This window comes from Mustela nigripes, chromosome 8, assembly GCF_022355385.1.
Source record: "Mustela nigripes isolate SB6536 chromosome 8, MUSNIG.SB6536, whole genome shotgun sequence".
In the NCBI taxonomy this organism is placed as follows: domain Eukaryota; kingdom Metazoa; phylum Chordata; class Mammalia; order Carnivora; family Mustelidae; genus Mustela; species Mustela nigripes.
The window spans coordinates 28895442-28919479 of NC_081564.1; the positions used below are offsets into that span (position 1 = coordinate 28895442).

General features: G+C 38.7%; 1 protein-coding gene across 1 annotated transcript in view; it reads right to left on the reverse strand.

Moving 5' to 3' along the window:
- CLTCL1 (clathrin heavy chain like 1) overlaps window positions 1-24038 on the reverse strand; it is a 98205-nt gene that overhangs the window by 61736 nt on the left and 12431 nt on the right. Inside the window, exon 3 of the mRNA XM_059408055.1 lies at window positions 17201-17469. Coding sequence (XP_059264038.1) covers window positions 17201-17469 — 269 coding nt within the window. The remainder of the gene's footprint in view (window positions 1-17200; window positions 17470-24038) is intronic.

Sequence of the window (24038 nt, forward strand, 5' to 3'; positions counted from 1 at the left end):
CCCTCCCCCCGGCAACCCTCAGTTTGTTTTGTGAGATTAAGAGTCACTTATGGTTTGTCTCCCTCCCAATCCCATCTTGTTTCATTTATTCTTCTTCTACCCACTTAAGCCTCCATGTTGCATCACCACTTCCTCATATCAGGGAGATCATGTGATAGTTGTCTTTCTCTGCTTGACTTATTTCGCTAAGCATGATACGCTCTAGTTCCATCCACGTTGTTGCAAATGGCAAGATTTCATTTCTTTTGATGGCTGCATAGTATTCCATTGTGAAAAATGAACTACTGGGATTTCATCAAGATCAAAAGCTTTTGCACAGCAAAGGAAACAGTTAACAAAATCAAAAGACAACTGACAGAATGGGAGAAGATATTTGCAAACGACATATCAGATAAAGGACTAGTGTCCAGAATCTATAAAGAACTTAGCAAACTCAACACCCAAAGAACAAATAATCCAATCAAGAAATGGGCAGAAGACATGAACAGACATTTCTGCAAAGAAGACATCCAGATGGCAAACAGACACATGAAAAAGTGCTCCATATCACTCGGCATCAGGGAAATACAAATCAAAACCACAATGAGATATCACCTCACACCAGTCAGAATGGCTAAAATCAACAAGTCAGGAAATGACAGATGCTGGCGAGGATGCGGAGAAAGGGGAACCCTCCTACACTGTTGGTGGGAATGCAAGCTGGTGCAGCCACTCTGGAAAACAGCATGGAGGTTCCTCAAAATGTTGAAAATAAAACTGCCCTATGACCCAGCAACATTTTTCTTTTTAAAGAACTTTTCCTTGGGGCGCCTGGGTGGCTCAGTGGGTTAAAGCCTCTGCTTTCAGCTCAGGTCATGATCCCAAGGTCCTGGGATCGAGCCCCACATTGGGCTCTCTGCTCAGCAGGGAGCCTGCTTCCTCCTCTCTCTGACTCCCCTCTGCCTACTTGTAATCTCTGTCTGTCAAATAAATAAATAAAATCTTAAAAAAAAAAAAAAGAACCTTTCCTTTGTACTTTTCTACTGAAGACACTTATGCTGAAGTACTATGCAAAGTACCAATTCATGCTACAACATGATGAACCTTGAAAACAGGCAAAGCAAAAGAAGCCATTCACAAAGACCCATATGAAACATCCAAAATAGGGAAATCCAGAGAGACAGAGCAGACGAATGGTTGCCAAGGGCTGGAAGGAGGGAAGAACAGGGGAGCAACTGGTAAACTAGTGTGGGTGCTCTAGCAGAAGAATGAGCAAAAGAATTCTTAAGTAACAGTAAGGACAGGACAAGACTCACCCTCCCAGGTGAGGATGGGAAAATTGGAGACAATATGGAGACAGTATTTTTGAGGCCCAATGCTAGAAAAGTCTAAAGCCAAGAAGAGGTGGAGCAGAGAGAACACCTGAGATCAAGACTGAGACCTGGACTCCTGCACTGGCTGTCTTCATGGACCCACCCAGAGGCTACACATGTGGCCCTGAGCCAGTGACCTGCTTGTGAGCCTTAAGTCTCCTGGCTAGTAAAGACCACCTTGCAGGGGTGTTGCGTGTGCTTCGGGAAAGTGCATATTGAGGACTGCAGCTGACAAAGACTCAAAGCAAAAATGCTTCCTTTTGCGCCAGGCACCATGCAAGGAGCTAAGGATAAGGAAAGTGAATGTAACACAGACCCTTCCCTTAAGAACACATGATAAGGGTTTCTGGCATGGAAGCAAGCAACAGCAACACGGGATGCTAACTGCTATGGCCCAGGATAGAGTGAGATGCTACAATTCCGCTCACTCAGTCTGGTGGGTCAGGAAAGGCTTCCTTGGTGACAAGTAAGCTGGAGTAAGAGGTCACAAGATGAAAAGCAAAAGCTGTTTCTAACAAAGGGGAAACGTTTGCAAATGCTTAGACAGGAGGTTGCAAACTGCAGCCTGAAGGCCAAAATCTACCCTCCACATTCTCCTCCTGCCTCCTTTTTGTTGAGATGACATTCACTAAATAACCTATAACTACCCATTTTAAAGGATTCAATTCGGTGGCATTTAGAACATTCACAATGTTGTGTCTCTATCACCTCTGTGTAGTTCCAAAACATTTTCATCATCTAAAAAAATCCCTGTGCCTATTAAAAGTCCCCATCTCCCTGCTCCCCAACCCCTGAAAACCACCAATTTTTGTCTCTACAGATTTACCTAAAGATTTCATATAAATGGAATCAAAATACGTGCCCTATTGTGTCTGACTTGTTTCACTCAGTGAGTTTTTCTAGGTTTATCTATGGTGTAGCCTGTATCAGTACTTTATTCCTTTTTAGGGCTAAGTGATCCTCCATTTTACGTATAAATCACATTTTGTTTATCCATTCATCCAGTGGTAAATATTTGGGTTGTCTTCATCTTTTAGCTATTATAAATAATGCTGCTATGAATATTTGTGCACAAGTTTTTGTATGGGAGTGTTTTCCTCATTTTTCTTGGATAGCTACCTAGGAGTGGAATTACTAGGTCAAATAGGAACTTTATGTTAAATTTTCTGAGGAATCATCAATCTGTTTTCCACTGGAGCTGAACCATTTAACATTCCCACTACTGACATACAAGGATTCCAGTAACTCTGCATCCTTGCCAAAAAATTATAGCTTAATTTAAAATTGAGCTTGATTTACAGCTCAATTAAAAAATTAGGGGTGCCTGGGTGATTCAGTGGGTTAAAGCCTCTACCTTCAGCTCAGGTCATGATCCCAGGGTCCTAGGATCAAGCCCTGCATCCGGCTCTCTGCTCAGCAGGGAGCCTGCTTCCCTTCCTCTCTCTGCCTACTTGTGATCTCTGTCAAATAAATAAATAAAATCTTTTTAAAAATTAAAAAAAAATTACAACCATCCTAATGGGTGGTACCTCACTGTGGTTTTGATTTGCAATTCCCCAGTTACTAAGGATTTTGAACACCTTTTAATGTGCTTGTTGACTATTTGTATATCTCTGGACAAATGTCTGTTCAAGTTTTTTGGCCCATTTTCTAACTGAGACATCTTTTTGTTGTTGAGTTATAAGTGTTCTCTAAATATTCTAGATACTAGACTCTTCTCAGATAAATGATGTACAAACACTTCCATTCTTTAGGCTGTCTTTTCACTTTCTTGACCATGTCTTTTGATTCACAAATGTTTTTAATTTTGATGAAGTCCAATTTACCTATTTTTTCTTTTGTTGCTCATGCTTTGGGTTTTATGTCTAAAACTCCATAGCCGAATACAAAGTCATGAATATTCTTCATGTCATCAGTTTTGCCTCTTATATTTAGGTATTTGATCCATTTTGAATTAATTTTTAAAGATTTATTTATTTTGAGGAAGAGAGAGTGAGTGTCAACTGGAGGAGGGGCAGAGGGGGAGAGAAAGAGAGAATCTTAAGCAGGATCCAGACCCAGCTCAACCTCACAACTCTGAGATAATGACCTAAGCCGAAATCAAGAGTTGGACGCTCAACCAACTGAGCTACCCAAGAGCCCTGAGTTAATTTTTATAGATGTACCATCTATAAAAATTAGGAATCCACTCCATTATTCTGCATTTGAATACCGTGGTGTGCCAGCACTACCTGTTGAAGAGAATAGTCTTTTCCCATTGATTGGTCTTACCACCATTGTCAAAAATCAACTGGCCAAGATCAGCTGCGTGGTGCAGCTGGTTAAGTGTTTGACTCTCGGTTTTAGCTCAGGTCGTGATCTCAGGGTCCTGGAACTGAGCCCCACATTGGTGTGGAGTCTGCTTTAGGTTCTCTCTCTGTCCCTCTCCCTCATGCTGTCTCTCTCTCTCTAAATAAATGAAATTAAAAAAAAAATCAATTGGCCACAGATGTATGCTTTATTCCTGAACTTTCAGTTCTATTCCATTGGTTTACATGTCTATCCTTATGCCCATGGGTTTTTGTTGTTGCTAAATACTTGTGTGATAGTATGATAAAAATAAGAAATGCATATCCAGTCTTTGTTCCTTGTTCCTGGCACAGAACTCCTAAAACCCTTGCAATTTCCTAAGTGATATGAGTGAGAGGTGCATCTTCATGACACAAAAACTTATGGGGGGGGGCCTTAGACAGCTTCTGGTTTGGAACTTTAAGTCCCACCACATCCTGACCTCTAGGGAAGGGAACGGGGACTGGAGGCAGAGTTAATCACCAATGACCAATGAAAATATATATAGGAAAAAAAAAAGAAAAAAAATATATAGAAACCCCTGAATTACAGAATTCAGAGAGCTCCTAGCGCCAAGGTGCTGGGAGGGTGGAAGGCCTGTACAGGGCATGGAAGCTCCATGCATACCCCCTTCCTCCATGCCTTGCCTTATGCATCTCTTCCATTTGGTTGTTCCTAAGTTGTATCCTTTTTAATGAACCAGTAACAGTAAGTAAAGTGCCTTCCTGAGTTATAGGAGCCATTCTAGCAAATTATCAAACCAGAGAAGGAGGTCATGGGAACCCTTAATTTATAGCTTGTTGGTCAGAGCTGCTAGGAGCCTGGGACTTGAGACTGGCCTCAGGTCATTATCATGAAGGCATGGGGGCAGTCTCGTGGGATTGAACCCTTAACTTGTGAGGTCTACACTAATTCTTGGACATCCAGTTAGTGTCCACAGAGAATCAGAGAACTGTTTGGTATAGAAAAGCCAACAGCTAGGGTGCCTGGGTGGCTCAGTGGGTTAAGCCGTGCCTTCGGCTCGGGTCATGATCTCGGGATCCTGGGATCGAGTCCCGCATCGGGATCTCTGCTCAGCAGGAAGCCTGCTTCCCTCTCTCTCTCTCTCTGCCTGCCTGTCTACTGTGAACTCTCTCTGTCAAATAAATAAATAAAATCTTTAAAAAAAAAAAAAAAGAAAAGAAAAGCCAACAGCTTTAGTGTCAAAAGTATAGTGAGTAAAAAGCTTTTAGCTTGGATTTATTTTGTTGGTTTTTCTTTTTGTCTAAACCACAAATAAGTAACACTGTGATTTATAATCTTTTCTTTTAAATTATTTTTCAAACATGATGATTTCCTTATAAATGAGCATGATTCTTAAAGGTATTTTTTAACAACTTTATTGATATAGAATTCATTTACCATATAATTCATTTGAAATATACAATCCAATGTTTTTTAGTTTATTCATAGGATTGTACAACCATCACCACAATGTACTTTTTTTTTTTAAAGATTTTATTTATTTATTCGACAGAGAGAGATCACAAGTAGGCAGAGAGGAAGGCAGAGAGAGAGGAGGAAGCAGGCTCCCTGCTGAGCAGAGAGCCCGATGCGGGACTCGATCCCAGGACCCTGAGATCATGACCTGAGCCGAAGGCAGCGGCTTAACCCACTGAGCCACCCAGGCGCCCCACAATGTACTTTTTAAAACACTTTCCTCCCTTAAGAGAAACCTCTTTAGCAGCCAATCCCCATTCCCACCTCCCACGTTCCACCCCCAGTCAAAGCAACTACTTATCCGTTTTCTATCTCTGTGGAAAACTATTCCGAATGCCTCATAAAAATGGAATCATACAATATGTGGGTTTTTGTGCTGACATATTTCACTTACTTAATATATCCAAGATTAAGAATGGCCATGGTATACAGCATATATCAGTACAGGTGACTCTTGAGCAATGCGAAATTTAGGGTCATGGACCCCTGACATGGGCAAATCCATGTATAACTTCTGATTCTCCAAAAACTTAATTACTAATAGCTTACCCTTGACCAGAAACCTTACCAATAACATATAGTCAAATAACATATATTTTGTATCTTATATGTATTATATACTGCATTCTTAACAATAAAGCTATAGAAAAGGAAATGCTGAGAAAATAGATTTACAGTACTATACTGTATTTACTGAAAAAAATTTGTGTCTAAGTAAACCCATGCAGTTCAAACCCACGTTGTTCAAGGATCAGCTGTACCGGGGGTGCCTCGGTAGCTCAGTGGGTTAAGCCGCTGCCTTCGGCTCAGGTCATGATCTCAGGGTCCTGGGATCGAGTCCCGCATCGGGCTCTCTGCTCAGCAGGGAGCCTGCTTCCTCCTCTCTCTCTCTGCCTGCCTCTCTGCCTACTTGTAATCTCTCTCTGTCAAATAAATAAATAAAATCTTAAAAAAAAAAAGGGATCAGCTGTACCACTATTTATTGTCAAATAAATATTCCACTGTATGGATATACATTTTATTTATGCATTTATCAGCTGATGGACATTTGGAATGTTTCCTACCTTTTGGCTACAATAAATAACCTTGTAACTGATGGTTACCAGAGAGGAGATGGGCAGGGGGATGGGGGTTAAATAAGTGGTGCAAATTAAGGAGTGCACTTGTGATGAGGACCAGGTGTTTTACTGAAAGTGCTGAATCACTATATAGCATACCTGAAACCAATATTACACTGTATGTTAACTAACTGGAATTTAAATAAAAACTCAAGGTGGGTGGTATACCTGGGTGTACCTCAGTTTCAGTTACATGTTCCACTCTTGATTTGGGTTCACATCATTATGTCAGGGTCGTGGGACCAAGGTCTTTGTTGGACTCAGTGCAGAACTGCTTAAGATGGTTTCCCTCTCCTTCTGCCCCTCCCCCACTCGTGCTCTAATATAAATAAATAAATCTTAAAAATTTAAATACTTAAGGGGTTATTAGATGGCTCAGTTAAGCATCCAACTCTTGATTTTGGTTCAGGTCATGATCTCAAGCTTGCCAGATCTAGACCAGCACTGGGCTCTGCACTGGGCATGGAGCCTACTTAAGATTCTCTCTCTCCATTTGCTCCTTCCCACTCGTTCTCTAAAAAATAAAAATAAATAAAACTTAAAAAAATATACATAATACTGCTATGAACATTTTATTTAAGTTTTCAGTAACATTTTTAATATATTTTTTAAAGATTTTATTTATTTGAGAGAGAATAAGAGCCAGAGGAATCATAGAGGGAGAGGGAGAAGCCGACTCACTGCTGAGCAGAGAGCCTGATGCAAGGCTCAATCCCAGGATCCTGAGACCATGACCTGAACTGAAGAAGGCAGACACATAACGGAGCCACCTAGCCACCCCAGTAACAATTTTTATCTTAAAGTCCATTTTATCTGATATTAAGATAGCCAACCCAGCTCTCTTTTGGATACAATTTGCCTGGTATATCTTTCCCATCCTTTTTTCAACCCACTCTATCTTTGAATTTAAAGTGTCTCTCCAGTAGACAGCATATATAGTTGGATTATGGGTTTTTTTTTTTTTAATATTCTGCCAATTTCTGCCTTTTAAGTGTTCAATCCACTTGATGCAACTACGATAGGGTAAGATTTACTTCTGTCAGTTAACAATTTTTTCCCCTCTATGTCTCATGTCTTCTTAGCTCTTCTATGATTTCATTACCACCTTGTTTTATGTTAGATATTTTCTAGTGTGTCACTTCGATTATCTTGTTATTCCTTTTGTGATTTTTTTTAAAACGTCATTTTCTTTGTGGTTGCCTCAGAATTACAATTAATGTCCTCATTATTATATATAATATATATTATATTATATATATAAGTATATAATATGTATTTTATATATATTTATATATAATATATTATATATATTATTATATATTATATATAATAATGTCCAAATCTAATTTGGATTTGTATCAATATAATTTCTATACTATACAAAAACTTTGTTCCTTTATAGCTCCATTCCTTCCTTGCCTTTGTTCTATTGTCATAAAAGTGCATATTTATCTATTTTATATACCTATTAACACAGATTTATAAATATTGCTTCAGTAGTCATCTTTTAATTCACAAGAAAAGAGTCATAAACAAAACTACCTTTATATAGTATTTTATATTTACCTATACAGTTGCTCATACCAGTGTTCTTTATTTCTTCATGTGGGTTTGGGTTACTGACTTGGGTCCCTTCATTTCCACCTGAAAGATTCTCTTGAGTATATCTTTTTTTTCTAAATTAATTAATTAATTTTATTATGCTAGTCTCCATACAGTGCATCATTAGTTTTTGACGTAGTGTTCCATGACTCATTGGTTTGCATGTAACACCCAGGTCTCCATGCAGTATGTGCCCTCCTTAATACCCATCACCAGGCTCACCACCCCCCATCAACTCCCTCCCCTCTAAAACCCTCAGTTTGATTCCTGGAGTCCACAGTCACTCATGGTTTGTTTCCCCTCTGACTTTCCTCCCTTCATTTTCCCTTCCTTCTCCTAATGTTCTCCATGCTATTCCTTATGTTCCACAAATATGTGAGACCACATGATAATCGTCTTTCTCTGTTTAACTTATTTCACTTAGCATAATCTCCTCCAGTCCCATCCATGTTGAAGCAAATGTTGGGTATTCATCCTTTCTTCAGTATTTCTTATAGGGCAGATCTATTAGAGACAAATCCTCTCAGCTTTTGTTACCTGGTAATGTCTTAATCTCCCCTTCATTAGTTGGAAGAATTTTGCGGGAAATAGAATTCTTATTGACAATCTTTTAATTTTTTTTTTTTAATTTATTTGACAGACAGAGATCACAAGTAGGCAGAGAGGCTAGCAGAGAGAGAGGAGGAAGCAGGCTCCCTGCTGAGCAGAGAGCCTGATGCGGGGCTTGATCCCAGGACCCTGGGATCATGACCTGAGCCGAAAGCAGAGGCTTTAACCCACTGAGCGACCCAGGCACCCTGATCTTTTAATTTTTTTAAAGCACTTTGATTATATCATACCACTGCCTTCTGGCCTGGATGGTTTCTCATAAGAAATCAGTTGTTAATCTTATTGAGAGTCCACTGTACAAGATTAGTTTGCTTCTTTCTTACTGTTGTCAAGATTCTTTGTCTTTTGATAGTTTAGTTATGATACATCTGGGTGTGGATCTCTTTGAGGTTCCTGGTTATGCAGATTAATGGTTTTCATCAAATTTGCTATGTTCAGGGCCATTATTTCTTCAAATATTCTTTCTTCCCCTTTCTTTCTCTCCTTCTTGTGTGACTTTCAGTATGTGTACTGGCCCACTTGAATGGTATTCTACAAATCTATGAGGGTTTTTTTTTTTTTGGTTTTTGTTTTTTGTTTGAAGTAGGCTCTGTGCCCAACATGGGGCCTGGGCTCAATCCTGAGGCCAAGGCACACTCAACTGAGCCAGCCAGGCATCCCACAAGTGGTTGCTGTTGTTTTAAATACCTCCTAGTTCTTTATTGTTACGGTTTATATGGAAAGACAGTGTTCTTATACTTTCTTTAGTTTTTTGGGCATGCTTTCCTTCAGTTCTTTGAAAATATTTAAAATAGCTGACTTACAGTCTTTTTGAAAGCTACTCCAATGTCTGGGCTTCCTCAGAACAGTCTCTACTGACTACTTTTTCTCCCTTTGAGTATAGGCTATACTTTGTTTTTTTGCGTATTTCATTTTTGCTGCTATTGTGGAAAGCTGGAAACTTTAAATAACATAAAGTGACAACTCTGGAAATCAGATCCTCCCCCCACCACAACTTCCTGGGTTTATTGTAGCTGTTTAACAAATTTCCTGAACTAATTCTGTAAAGTCTGTATTCTTTGTCGTATGTGTTCACTGAGGTCTATTCTGAGCTTAGTGGTCAGTTAATAATTTGAAAGAGATTCCTTAAATGCCTTGAATCTCAGCCTTTGCCGAGAGAGTATATGTATGTTGAGACATGCCTTCAATACTCTGGCAGACAGCTTACAATACTGCATTGGCCTTCGGCCTTCATATCCTGCTTGTACAGAGCCTTAAGATCAGTCAGGGCTTAAGACCCTGTCAATTCTTTCTTGGGCAGGTGTAGAGCTCTGTGCATGTACATAGTTGTCTAGTTTCCCAAGAATATGCTGAAACTTTTGAAAGCCCCTGCGAACATCTCATTCCACAGCTTTTCATTTTTAAATTTTTAAAGCCGGGGGTGCCTGGGTGGCTCAGTGGGTTAAAGTCTCTGCCTTCAGCTCAGGTCATGATCCCAGAGTCCTGGGATGGAGCCCCGCATCGCATTGGGTTCTCTGCTCAGCAGGGAGCCGGCTTCCTCCCCGCCTCTGCCTGCCTCTCTGCCTACTTGTGATCTCTGTCAAATAAATAAATAAAATCTTTAAAAAAAAAAAAATTTTTTTTAAAGCCGGCTTCTTATTTTTCTCAACTACTAAGATCCCCACAGGCAGCTGTGATGTTAAACAACTGCTGCTGATGGTGTATCACAAGTGTCCCAAGAGATAAGGCCATCTGCACCAAGCAAGAGTGAATCAAGTCAAATAAAAGGTAAGGCTTGTGAATGGAGATTTCCAAAGAACTAATAGGTAGGTGAAATAATGACATTTCTCTAGGAAAGGTGTTTTGGGGGGAGCTCTAAACATTCCTAGCCTCCTTCAGAGGCTGTAAGGTTGCTGTATTTTACCAGCTGGTGGAACTTTGGTTATCAAGGCCATCAAAAAACTATACAAAGAGGGATGGGAACAGCACAGGTTAAAATGTCGCCAAGCTTGTTATTCTGAGATGTAGCAAATTTTCTTAAATAAAAGTTCTTCGGATTTTTGTAAACCTATTAATTTCCAGACATCTGAAAAAAACTGTTTTTTCTAAAAAATATATATATTTTATTTACTTATTTGAGAGAGAGAGAGAGAGAGAGAGAGAGAAAGTGCACAAATAGGCAGAGTAGTAGACAGGGAAAGGGAGAAGCCGGTTCTCCACTGAGCAGGGAGCCCAATGTGGGGCTCAATCCCAGGACCCTGGGATCATGACCAGAGCCGAAGGCAGATGCTTAATTGACTGGGCCACCTGGATGTCCCTGAGAAAGCTGATTTTGAGAATTTTGCCGGCACTACTTTTATGGAGATTTTCAAAGGTCCTCACTTCACCATTCCTGCTGATGTCCTGTGTGTAATATTTTATGTTTTACATATTTTACATTTCTCTGGGGTATATAAGTGGAATTTCTACATCACATGGTAACTCTACATTCAACTTTTGGAGGAACTGCTAAACTATTTTCCCTCATGGCTATGTGTTTTACATTCCTACCAGCAATGTATGAGGGTTCCAATTTCTCTACACCCTTGGCAACATTTGTTACTGATCTTTTTGATTATAGCCATCCTAGTAGGTTCAGTGAAGTGACACCACATTTTGTGGGAGGGTTTCTGTTTTGTTAAGTAAGCTCTTCACCCACAGTAGGATTTGAACTCATGATCTGAGATCAAGAGTGGCATGCTCTACTGACTGAGCCAGTCAGCGGCCCCTCACACTATGTTTTCAATTTATATTTCCACACGGACTAATGATGTTGAACATCTTTTCATGTGTTATTGGGCATGTAGATAACTTTTTGGAGAAATATCTGTTCAAATCTTTTTTTTTTTTTAAGATTTTATTTATTTATTTGACAGACACATCACAAGTAGTCAGAGAGGCAAGTAGAGAGAGGAAGGGAAGCAGGCTCCCTGCTGAGCAGAGAGCCTGATGTAGGGCTCGATTCCTGAGCCAAAGGCAGAGGCTTTAACCCACTGAGCCACCCAAGCACCCCTCAAATCATATTTTATTAAAAAAAAAAAGGTGTATATTTTATTTTGCCTTTTTTATTACTGAGTTGTAAGATTCTTTAAATATTCTGGATACAAATCCCTTATCAGATATACGATCTTGAAATATTTTCTCCAAATGGCAGGTTATTTTTTCACTTTCTTGATGGTATCATTTATAGCACAAAAGATTTTAATTTATATATTTTTAAAAGATTTTATTTATTTATTTGACAGAGAGAGATCACAAGTAGCCAGAGAGGCAGACAGAGAGAGGGAGAAGCAGGCTCCCTGATGAGCAGAGGAGGTAACATGATGAGGGGCTCAATCCCAAGACACTGAGATCATGACCTGAGCCAAAGGCAGAGGCTGAACCCACTGAGCCACCCAGGCACTCCTCAAATCATATTTTATAAAAAAATTTGTATATTTTATTTTGCCTTTTTAATTACTGAGTTGTAAGAGTCTTTAAATATTCTGGATACAAGTCCCTTATCAGATATATGATCTTGAAATATTTTCTCCAAATGGCAGGTTATTTTTTCACTTTCTTGATGGTATCATTTGTAGCACAAAAGATTTTAATTTTGCTTTTATATGTTTTTCTTTTGTTGCTCATGCTTTAGATGCTGCATTTACAAAGGTTCTGCTTAACTCAAGGTCACTAAGATTTGCTCCTATGTTATCTTCTAAGAGCTTTACAGCTTCAGCTTTTACATTTGGGTCAGATCCATTTTGAGTTAATTTTTAGTATGATGAGAGGTAGGGGTTTAGCTTCATGCTTTTGTATCTATGGATAGCCAGTAATCCCAAACCATTTGTTGAACAAACTATTCTTACCTCAGTTGAACGGTCTTGGCATCCTTATTAAAAAACCCAACAGACTATAAACGTAAGAGTATTATTTACGGACTCTCAATTCTACCTTATTGATCTATGTGTCTATTTCTATTTTAGTACCATACTGTCTTGATTTTTTTTGAGATTTTACTTATTTATTTGACAGAGAGAAAGAGATCACAAGTAGGCAGAGAGACAGGCAGAGGGAGAGGGGGAAGCAGGCTCCCACTGAGCAGAGAAACCAATATGGGGCTCAATCCCAGAACCCTGAGACCACGACCCACGCCAAAGGCAGAGGCCCAACCCACTGAGCCACCCAGGCACCCCAACTGTCTTGATCATTGTAGGTTTGTAGTAAGCTTTGAAATTGGGAAGTATGAGTACTCTTATTTTGTTGTTTTCATCAAGACTGTTTTGGCTATTTTGAGTTTCCTGCAATTCCACATGATTTTAGGGTTAGCTTATCAATTTCTAAGAACTTAGCTGATATTCTGATAGGGATTCCAGTGAATTTGCAGATCAGGCTGGGGAGTACTAACATCTTAAAAATATTAACTATTATGATCCATGAGCATGAGATGTTTTCCCTTCTATTTAGATCTTCTTTAATTACTTTCATCAGTGTTTCATAGTTTTCAGGATATAAGTTAAATACTTCTTTCGTTAAATTTATCCCTAAGTATCTTATTCTTTTTGATGCTACTGTAAATGAAATTTCCTTTCTGAATTGTTCATTGCAAGTGTGTAGGAACACAACTGATTTCTGTATACTGATTCTGTACTCTACAACCTAGTACTTGTTAGTTCTAGAATTTTTCATTAGATACCTTAATATTGTCAATATATAAAATCATGTCATCTGCAAACAGAGATAGCTATAATTCTTCCTTTCAAACCAGGATGTCTTGTATTCTTTTCTGATTGCTCTAACTAGACCTCTAGTCTGATGTTGAACAGAAGTGGCAAAAGTAGGTATCTCTGTCTTGTTCTGATCTTGGGAAAAATTTCAGTCTTTCACTATTAAGTACAATGCTAGTTGTTTTTCTCTGAAGCCTTTTATCAGGTTAAGGAAGTTCCTTTCTATTCCTAGTTTGTTGAGCATTTTTATCATGAAATGTGTTGGGTTTTATCATGTGCTTTTTCTGCATCTGCTGAGATGACCAAAAGGTTTTTGTCTTTTATTCTATTAATATTGTTCATTATTTGAATTGATTTTTGGATATTAAACCTACCTGGTACTCCCAGATAAGTCCCACTTGGTCATGATATACAATTCTTTTTATATGTTGCTGGATACAGTTCACTAGTATATTGTTGAAGATTTCTGCATCTACAATCAGAGGAGAGAGTGGCCTACAATTTTCTTGTGATATCTTTGTTTTTGGTATCTGGGTACTAATGGGCCCCAAGAATGAACTGAGAGGTACTCCCTCCTCTTCTATGTTTTGGAAAAGTTTGTGAAGGATTAGTACTAATTTTTCTTTGAATATTTGGTAGAATTAACCACTGAAACCATCTGGGTCAGAGTTCTTCTTTGTGGGTAGTTTTTCCATTACTAATTGAGTGTCTTAATTTATTGTATAGGTCTATTCAGAATTTCTACTTCTTCTTGAGTCATTTTCAGTAATCTATGTCTTCCCGGGAACTAGTCCTTTCATCTAAGTTATTTAATTTACTGATATACAATATTCTTGTAGTCTCTACTAATCCTTTTAATTTCAATATGGTTTGTTCCAACTGTTTCAGTAAATAAAGTTGTACTGGCATGAAGCCATGGCTATTCATTTACATACTGTCTAAGTCTGCCTGTATTAAAACTTCACAGCTGAGTAGTTGTGACAGAGACCAAATATTTTGGACCCACAAAGCAAAAAACATTTATTATCTAAGCCCTTATAGAAAAAATATGCTGACCTCTGGCTAAGAATAATAAAATACTTGAAGTACTCAGGTCAAACTGGAGCAAAGGGCTTTTGAGAAAGTATTAGAGGCCGTTAAAAAGTGGAATGAATTAACTATGATCTAGTTTTGTAAGTATCAGCTTAAAGCTTCATTCCAACCCCTCAGACCTCATCATTACTGGGGGAACAAATTTATTTCCAGACCAGATTCAGTACAAAAACTGAGCTTCATGAAATAAAGAGGAAATTCAAAAACAAAAAGTATTTTGGGCAAGTATTTGGGAAGAGTGATAAACGCTAAACTGTGACTAATTTTGTTCCTTGGTTGAGGGTCCTATATATCGAGGGCCTTCTTTCTGAAAGCAACATAAAGGCTCAAAAAGCACAGCTTTCTCATTGATTCTTGAATAGCATGAAGGGCTAGGGAAGAGGGATCTTCCAGCTCCCCTCCTGGCTTCACAAAGGTAGAGTGAATCAATTTTTTCTTTTTGTGTCCATACCACCTTGAAAATTCACCAAGACAGCATTTGTCATATAGATTTTACCTGTTTGTGACTCTCTCGTGATTCATTCATCCCAGCATCTGCAGGCTCTATGTAAGGTACACTCCTCACCCCTCACATCACAAACACTTCACTGATGTCATTTCCATTAGCAACACCAGAACTGTGTGCAATCTCTGCCTATCATAAGAGCCAGCAACATCTAATTCCTTTCAATAGGAAACCAAAGGTAGAGTTTCCACATGAGAAACACTCCATACACAGCATCTATCTAGGGTTAGTAACTCCGCAAGAGGAAATTATTCCAGATAACAAATGCTACATCACAGAAAATGTCCTAGGTGTAAAATTATTCCTTTTATGGAAGCCTGGGCAATCAGACTCAAACAAGATGTCATGGGTGAATCATTATAATGTTATTATCATGTGCAGGAGCAATGGGAATGCCCATTATTCTAGATACGATATGTGGTTTCCTACAAATATATTCTCATTCCAGCTTAACCTGACAATAAGAAGTAACTGGGGCTGAAAGGAAGCCATGGGCCTATCACTAAAAGGCTCTGTGATTAAGTAAGTTCCCTTAAGTTACACCAAATAACTACCAGGTCACCTGAGGAGACAAACTCATCAGTGTAATACAAAGATGAAGGGTTAGAGCAGAGGTACTTCAACTCTGACCTCATCTATGCCTCAGAATTCTGAGACAAATGTTAGGCCATCTTCGAACTCTCCTCTCCCTGAGATGCATCCCATGCATCACCAAGTTCTAGCCACTTCACCTCTAAAATCTCAAGCCTTGCCTTGTGGCACTTGGCTGGCTGAGTCGATATAGTATATGACCCTTTTTTTTTTTTTTAAGATTTTATTTATTTATTTGACAGAGGAAGACACAACAAGAGAGAGGGAACACAAGCAGGGGGAGTGGGAGAGGGATAAGCAGGTTTCCTGCCAAGCAGGGAGCCCGATGTGGGACTCAGTCCCAGGACCCTGGCATCATGATCTGAGCTGAAGGCAGAGACCAAACAACTGAGCCACCCAAGCACCCCGAGCATGACTCTTGATCTTAGGGTCATGAGTTTGAGCCCCACATTAAGTGTTGAGATATAAAATCTCAAGCCTTGCCTCTCCTGTTCATCTCCAATGCCAGTGCTTCCATCTAAATCAATCATGGCTCACTTCTCCTGGGAGTTACAGAGTAGAGGAGACTCCCAAAGTGGAGAGAAGTATCTGTTCCATCTTCGCTCACTCTTCACCTTTCTCATATATATCTTTACTTCAGAACACACTATAAGACTTTCTTCCTGTATCTGCCTGTCAACTAGCTTCCCAGCCTCCAGTCTTCATGGTGGGCCCTCTTCAACATCACTGATAGCATTATTCTGACCCCATTATGCTGCGGAGAAGGAAAATAAATCGTATCACTCTCACTTTAAAATCTGCTGCAGAATTCCAACTGCCAGCAGCATGCACCTCAGTCTTGTCTCTACCCATCTCTTACCCTTGCCTCTCTAGCTGCCTCTTAAGCATCTGATAAGTATTAGCCAAAGTGATGACCCCAGACTCCCAGAAAGAGCCATTCACACAGTTTCCTTTCCAAGTGCACTCTTAAAGGTGGCAAAACACAGCTTAGAGGCCCCCTCTGTCATGGGGCCTCTCTGACTTAAGGTATTCTCACACAGCACTCTCTTCAAATGTCTGACAGTTTTCTAGGTGCTAGAATCCCACATTTATACTTTTCCCACTAGGCTACGGAAGATTATTTAATGGCCAGCATTAGCTAATAAAGATCCAAAGTCATACATCCTGTAGACAAGTATCTGGTGACTAGATTAGACACCAAGAACGAAAAAAGGAAGCACAGCAGAAAGTTACCCCTTTCATCATAAAAGTTTATGAATTAGTAGGAACCCCTGAGTGGTACAGTCAGTATTAAGTGTCTAACTCTTGGTTTTGGCTCAGGTCATGATCTCAAGGTTGTGAGATCAAGCCCCACATCAGGCTCTCAGCGAGGAGTCTGCTTAAGACTTTCCCTCTCCTCCCGCTGCCTCTCCCTCCTGTGCTCACTTGCTTTCTCTTCAATAAATCTTTAAAAAAGTGTATGAATTAGTAATATTCCATTAAAGCCCTTAAAATAGAGCCCTAAAACTACCTCCCATAAACCTATAGGTTCCAAGTCACTCTACAAAATTCCTCAGCAAGTCACTTCTCAAAACTGTGCCAGAAATAGTTTTCAGGATGAATATCAGTAATCTGATGAAATGCAGTGTAGTCAATGGGCCAAAGTTAATCTAAAATTCTTATGTTACCCAACGTTTGGATTTCTTGTTACCTCTATTTCTTTTAGGTCTGGGCCTATTTCTTCTCCCTCACACCTGTACCAACTTCAGTATTACACCTCTACATTGCATCAGACCTTCTTGAAGGCAGCCAAAACCTTACCTGAGCTGAGATGCCAATGAGGAGCAGCCACTTCTGGTACTCATCAGTCCGGTAGTGGATCATCTGGCACCCTGCCAGACTGGCATGTCTATCAAACATCTTCATGGGTTGAGAGTCACCTTCCATGCTCCAGTGGTAGACTGTGGTCTCAGTCACCAGGGCAACAGTGTTTACAGAGACCCATTTCCAGAATATCACCTCTTCTGCCATTGTATGAGACTTCATTTTACTCTTCATCTCAATATTAAAGATTTGAAGTGTCTTCCCAGCTAGTATTTGATGTGATGAAGATTAGAGAAAGATAAATTAAAAATCTAAAAGACAAATTATTACACTCTTAATCTGAATCCTTTTAATATTACTTTTTTAAGTTGTACTACTTATAGGTAATTTGATTAAGAAGGGAAAAGAGCTGCCTGAGTGCAATTAACCACACTTTGATGTCTTAATATTGAAAAAAGCCTTCCTCAGAAGAATGTAAAAGTGTATGAATAACAATCAGAAATTAGTTCTTTTGAAGCAACTATCAAAAGAATCAATTTTAAATTGGTATCTTCTAGTTTTAAAATACTTTCCTGGGTAAGTTAGCAAAAACAAGACATTCTTTCTTTGTCTGGCGCCTCCAACTTTCAGGAAAGAATACCATCATCCCTTCAAATTAAACAACTTCTCCAGAAAACAGGGTCATTTTGTCTTAAATTTTAGACTAGTGATGTCAAACAGAATTTTCTACAACGTTGGAAATGTTTTGCACTTGCACTTCTAGTATGGAAGACCCTAGCTACACATGGCTATTAGGTACTTGAAATGTGTCTGCTAAGACACATTTAAGGAAACTGAACTTTTACTTTAATTTAAGTTTAATTAATTTAAATTGAAATAGCTTCACATGGCTAGCATCCAATGGGGCAGCTAGGTTCTAGAAAAAGACTTTAGCATCCATCCTCTGGCAAGAGACTCCTGTTGTTTCCACCTCTGATAAAAAGCTAAGTTCTGATCTTTGTATCTATGCAAAACTCAGAGCTAACATGAAATACTGCTTCCTCCCAAATCAGGACCAACACAAGGATTACTTCTCTGACCACTTCTACCTGGCACTGTATTGGATATCCTAGCTACTGTAATAACACGAGAAAAGTGAAAGGCATAAAGATGAAGGAGGAAATAAAACCGCCTTTATTCACAAACAACTTTTACAAAGAAAATCCTAAGGAATTTACAAATCTACAAAGCCATTATCAGAACGAATAGGCGACTATTAACAATACTGCAGGGTATGAGGTCAATATACAAAAATACCAATTGAATTCCCAGATGCCAGCAGCAAACAATTTGGAAATAAAATTTTTAAAAGAACTGTAATATCACTAAAAGGAAAACAAAGTCTCTGCCAACCAAGAATCCTATATCCAGCAAATCTGTCTTTCAAATACGAGGGAGAAATCAAGACATTCTAAGATAAAGAGAAGCTAAGGGAGTTTGTAACCACAGCACTAAAGGAAGTCCTGCAGATTGAAATGAAAGGACATTATATAGTAATTTAAAGCCATATGAAGAAATAAAGATCCCAATAAAGGTAAATACGTGGGTGATTATAAAAACTTGTACTTTTGTAACTTTGGCTTATAACTCTACTTTTTGTTTTCAACATGATTTAATAGACTAAAACATTACAAAAATCACTGAGTAGGCTGAGTAAATCTAGTATTACAACTGGTTTGTAACTACACTTTTGGTTTTCTATATAACTCAAGAAATGAATGCATTAGAAAAAATTAATGTATGCTTTTGGACAAATTATGTATAAAGATGTAATTCTGTGACAGTAACAATAAAAGAGGTGGGAATGGAGATGTAAAAGTACAGACTTTTTGTATGTTATTGATGTTAAACTGGCAAAATTTCAAATTAAACTGTTACAACTTCAGGATGTTAAACACAGTCCCCACAGCAAAAACAAAAAACAAAAAACAAAAAACAGCTATAGAATGTACACAAAAGAAACAAGAAGAAATTTAAATGTTTTCACTGAAAAAAAAAATCAACTAAACATAAGCAAAGATAGTAATACAGAAAATGAAGGACAAAAAAGCATAAACTATATGAAAAACAAATAGTGAAATGATAGAAGTCCTTCCTCATCATTAAGACATTAACTGTAAATGGATCAAAAGACACAGACAGGCAGAACAGGTATAAAAACATGATCCAACTATATGCTGTCTACGAAGACTCACTTTAGATCCAAAGACACAAAGAGGTCAAAATGAAAGGATGAAAAAAGATAATTCCACGTAAATTGTAATCAAAAGAGAGCAGGGATGGTTAATTTCAGACAAAATAAACTTTGAATCAAAGAAGATTGCAAGCAACAAAGAAATACATCATGCTAAGTGAAATAATCCAATCATAAAAAACCAAATACTGCATGATTCTACATATATTAGGTAGGTAGACTAGCCAAAATCATAGAGACAGAAAGTAGAATGGTGGTTCTAGGGACTGGAAGAGGAAGGAATGAGCAGTTACTGTTTAATGAGTACAGTGTTCCAGTTTTGCAAAAGGAAAATAGTTCTGATCTTAATGGATGTACAACAATATGAATGTATTTAATACCACTGAACTATACACTAAAAAATAGTTAAGATAATAAATTTTATTATATTTAGCCACAACTCTTTTTTTTAAAAAAACATTTTATTTACTTATTTGACAGACAGAGATCACAAGTAGGCAGAGAGAGAGGAGGAAGCAGGCTCCCTGCTGAGCATAGAGTCCGATGTGGGGCTCGATCCCAGGACCCTGAGATCATGACCTGAGCCAAAGGTAGAGGCTTTAACCCACCGAGCCACCCAGGCATCCCACAACTCTTTTTTTTTTTTAAAGATTTTATTTATTTATTTGACAGAGAGAGAGAGAGAGAGAGATCACAAGCAGGCAGAGAGGCAGGCAGAGAGAGAGGGGAAATCAGGCTCCCCGCTGAGCAGAGAGCCCAATGCAGGGCTTGATCCCAAGACCCTGAGATCATGACCTGAGCCCAAAGCAGAGGCTTTAACCCACTGAGCCACCTGGGCGCCCCATCAACAACACAACAACACACCTCTAAATAACTCATGGGTCAAAGAATAAATTACAAAGAAAATTAGAAAATATGTTGAAATGAATGAAATAAAAAGCACAACATATAAATTTTGGGGTTGCAGCTAAGGCAGTACGTAAAGAAAAATACATAATCTTAAATGTCAAGATCAGAAAAGAGTATCTCAAATCAATAAAGTAAGTTTCTACCTTAATAAACTACAAAAAGAACAAACTAAACCCAATGCAACAAAAAATAAAAATTAAGAGTAGAACAAAAATCAAGGAAAGAAAACAGATAAATAATAAAAGAAAATCAATAAAACAAAAAGTTGGCTTTTCACAACAATCAAGAAAATGGGATGCTTGGGAGGCTCAGTTAAGTGCCTGCCTTTAGGTCAGGTCATGCTCCCAGCACCCTGGGACTGAGTCCTGCACTGGTCTCCTTACCCAGTGAGGAGCCTGCTTCTCCCTCTGCCTACTGCTTCCCCTGCTTGTACTCTCTCTGACAAATAAATAAAATCTTAATAATAAATAAATAAAAGGGCGCCTGGGTGGCTCAGTGGGTTAAAAACTCTGCCTTCAGCTCAGGTCATGGTCTCAGGGTCCTGGGATCGAGGCCCTCATCGGGCTCTCTGCTCAGCAAGGAGCTTTCTTCCCACTCTCTCTCTGCCTGCCTCTCTGCCTACTTGTGATCTCTCTCTGTCAAATGAATAAATAAAATCTTTTTAAATAAATAAATAAACAAAATTTTAAAAAAAACTATTTTGAAAAATACGAAGTTGAATTACCAATACTATCTTGTTTCAAACTTACCATAAAGCCACGGTCATCAAGTAATGGCACAAGGCTGGGCATATGGATCAATGAAATAGAAATGAGAGCCCAGAAATAGATCTTTCTATTCATGGTCAATTGACTTCTATCAAAGATGCCTAGATAATTCATTTGGGAAGAACAGTGTTTTCAACAAATGGTTCTGGGTGGGACAACTGAATGCCCTTATTCCACCAAAAAAGAAGGGAGGAGGAGGGGAAAAGGAAGGAGGCAGCGACAGAGGTGATAAGGAAGAAGAAGAAGTCAAAGAGGAAGGAGATGAGGAAGAAGAGGAAGAAGCAGCAGTAGCAGCAGCAGCTTACCACACACCATACACAAAAATTAACTCAAAACAGACTATGGACCTAAATGCAAGAATTAAAACTAAAAAACCACTAGAAGAAAAAATAGAAAATCATGATCTTGGGTTAGGCTAAACACTCACAAGTAGGACTCCAAAATCAAGATCCATTAAAGAAAAACCTGGTAAACTGCAGTTTATCAAATTTAAACTTTTTTCCTTAAAAGATACACTAGGAAAATAAAAAAATAAGACAAAAATTGGGAGAAAATATGTAGATCACATAGTTGGTAAGTAATTTATATCCAGAATATATAAAGAACCCTCAACATTCAATAAGACAAATAAGCCAGCTAAGAAATAGACAAAAGATTTAAACAGACATTTCTCTAACAAGATACATGAGTGGCTGGGGCGCCTGGGTGGCTCAGTGGGTTAAAGCCTCTGCCGTCAGGTCATGGGATCGAGCCCCGCATTGGGCTCTCTGCTCCGCGGGGAGCCTGATTCCTCCTCTCTCTCTGCCTGTCTCTGCCTATTTGTGATCTCTGTCTGTCAAATAAATAAATAAAATCTTTTAAAAAAAAAAAAGATACATGAGTGGCTAAAAAAGTAAGGTAAAAAAGATATACAAATGGAACTGCTATAATAAAAAAAGACCATATCAGTATCAAGTTTGCATATATGTTTTAAAAAACTAGAATGCGGGCGCCTGGGTGGCTCAGTGGGTTAACTGCTGCCTTGGGCTGGGGTCATGATCTCAGGGTCCTGGGATCGAGTCCCGCATCGGGCTCTCTGCTCGGCGGGGAGCCTGCTTCCTCCTCTCTCTCTCTCTGCCTGCCTCTTTGCCTACTTGTGATGTCTCCCTGTCAAATAAATAAATAATCTTAAAAAAAAAACAACAACAAAACTAGAATGCTCATACCTTGTTGGCAAGAATGTAAAATGGTAGTCATTCTGGAAAATAGTTTGGTGGTATCTTAAAAAAGCTAAAAAAAAATTATCATATGATCCAACAATTCCACTCCTAGGCATTTACCCAAGAAAAATGGAAATATACATTCACACAAAGACTTGAAGGCAAGTATGCATAGCAGCAATATCCTTAATGGCCAAAAACTGGTACCAATCCAAATGGTACCTGGTAAAGTGGTAAACAGAGAAACAAAATGTGATATATCCATGGAATAGTGGAGTACAGGAATCTTACTCACACATAAAAAAGAACTAACTACTGATTTAAGCTACAGTGTGGATGAACCTCAAACATACTATGCTAACTGAAGGAAGCCAGGTATAAAAGACTGTATGTTGTAAGATTTATTTGAAGTGTCCAGAAATGGCAAATCTATAAAGCCAGAAAACAGATCAGTAGCTGCCTAGGGCTGAGGGAGGAAGTGGAAAATGACTGCAAAGAGGAATAAAGGAACTTTTGGGGGTAGTAGAAATGTTCTAAAACCAGAGCATGGTGGTGGTTCCATAGCTCAATAAATTTACTAAAAACATTGAACTCTACGCTTAGAGTAAGTGAATTTTATGGCATTTAAATGGCATTTTATGGCATTATACCTGAATAAAATGGTTAAGAAAGAAAAAAACTAGACTAGAAGTTCAACTGTAGGATGGGAGTACCTTTTAGTTTCAAATAGCCTGGGATCACAGAGGAAATTTCCTCTAGTTCGAAAACTTGTCAAGCTCTCCTTTGACTGGTTAAAAAGAACTTGTTTTACATGATGTGCCAAATATTTAGCATCACAAAGAATAAAACAAAACAAGAAAACCCTACCAAATCTCCTTTGGGAATCAATCTGCGGTCAGATTCCAGTTGCCAGGGTAAAGAATGTGCTACCACAAGGGGGCTCCATCTCACCACCTCTCCCCTCCTTACTGGGGCCAAGAGCTAATTGCTAGGCTGGCACTATTATTATAAGCCTTTATGCAATCTACCACTAAAAATTAAGGGGGAAAGGTAGAGTTTGCAAAAGAAACACATGTGACTACTCAAAGTGCTACGATTCATAATAAAAGTAAAAAATATACTTGGACCAGTAATGCAAGTAGTCAGTCAACTTTTTCTATTTAGGGATATATAGGATCTTTGACTTGTAACTGTTTTTACCACTCTTTAAAAATATAAAAACTGGGGCGCCTGGCTGGCTCAGTCATTAAGCATCTGCTTTTGGCTTGGGTCATGATCCCGAGGTCCTGGGACCAAGCCCCACATCAGGCTCTCAGCAGAGAGTCTCCTTCTCCCTTTCCCACATCCCCTGCTTGTGTTCCCTCTCTCATTGTCTGTCTCTCTCTAGCAAATAAATAGATAAAATCTTCTAAAAATAAATAAATAAAAATATAAAAACCATTCTTATTTGGGACTGTACAAAACCGAACAGTTTACTGATCCCTCACTTAGAGTATTAATGTTCCATTAGGATGATGAGCAACTGCTGATGAATTCTAACCCCCACCCCCTACTGCTTCCTGATCTTTAGTCAAGGGTAAAATTGTATCTCTGGTTTTAAAATGTTCACCACAAAAGCACCAGTAGAGACAGTTTGAAGAGAGACTGGGGTGAGTGAATCTGCTCTAAGTTTCTCCAGAAGGATGGGCAGTGATATGGGCTGAGCATCTCAGGAGCTCTCAGCGAAA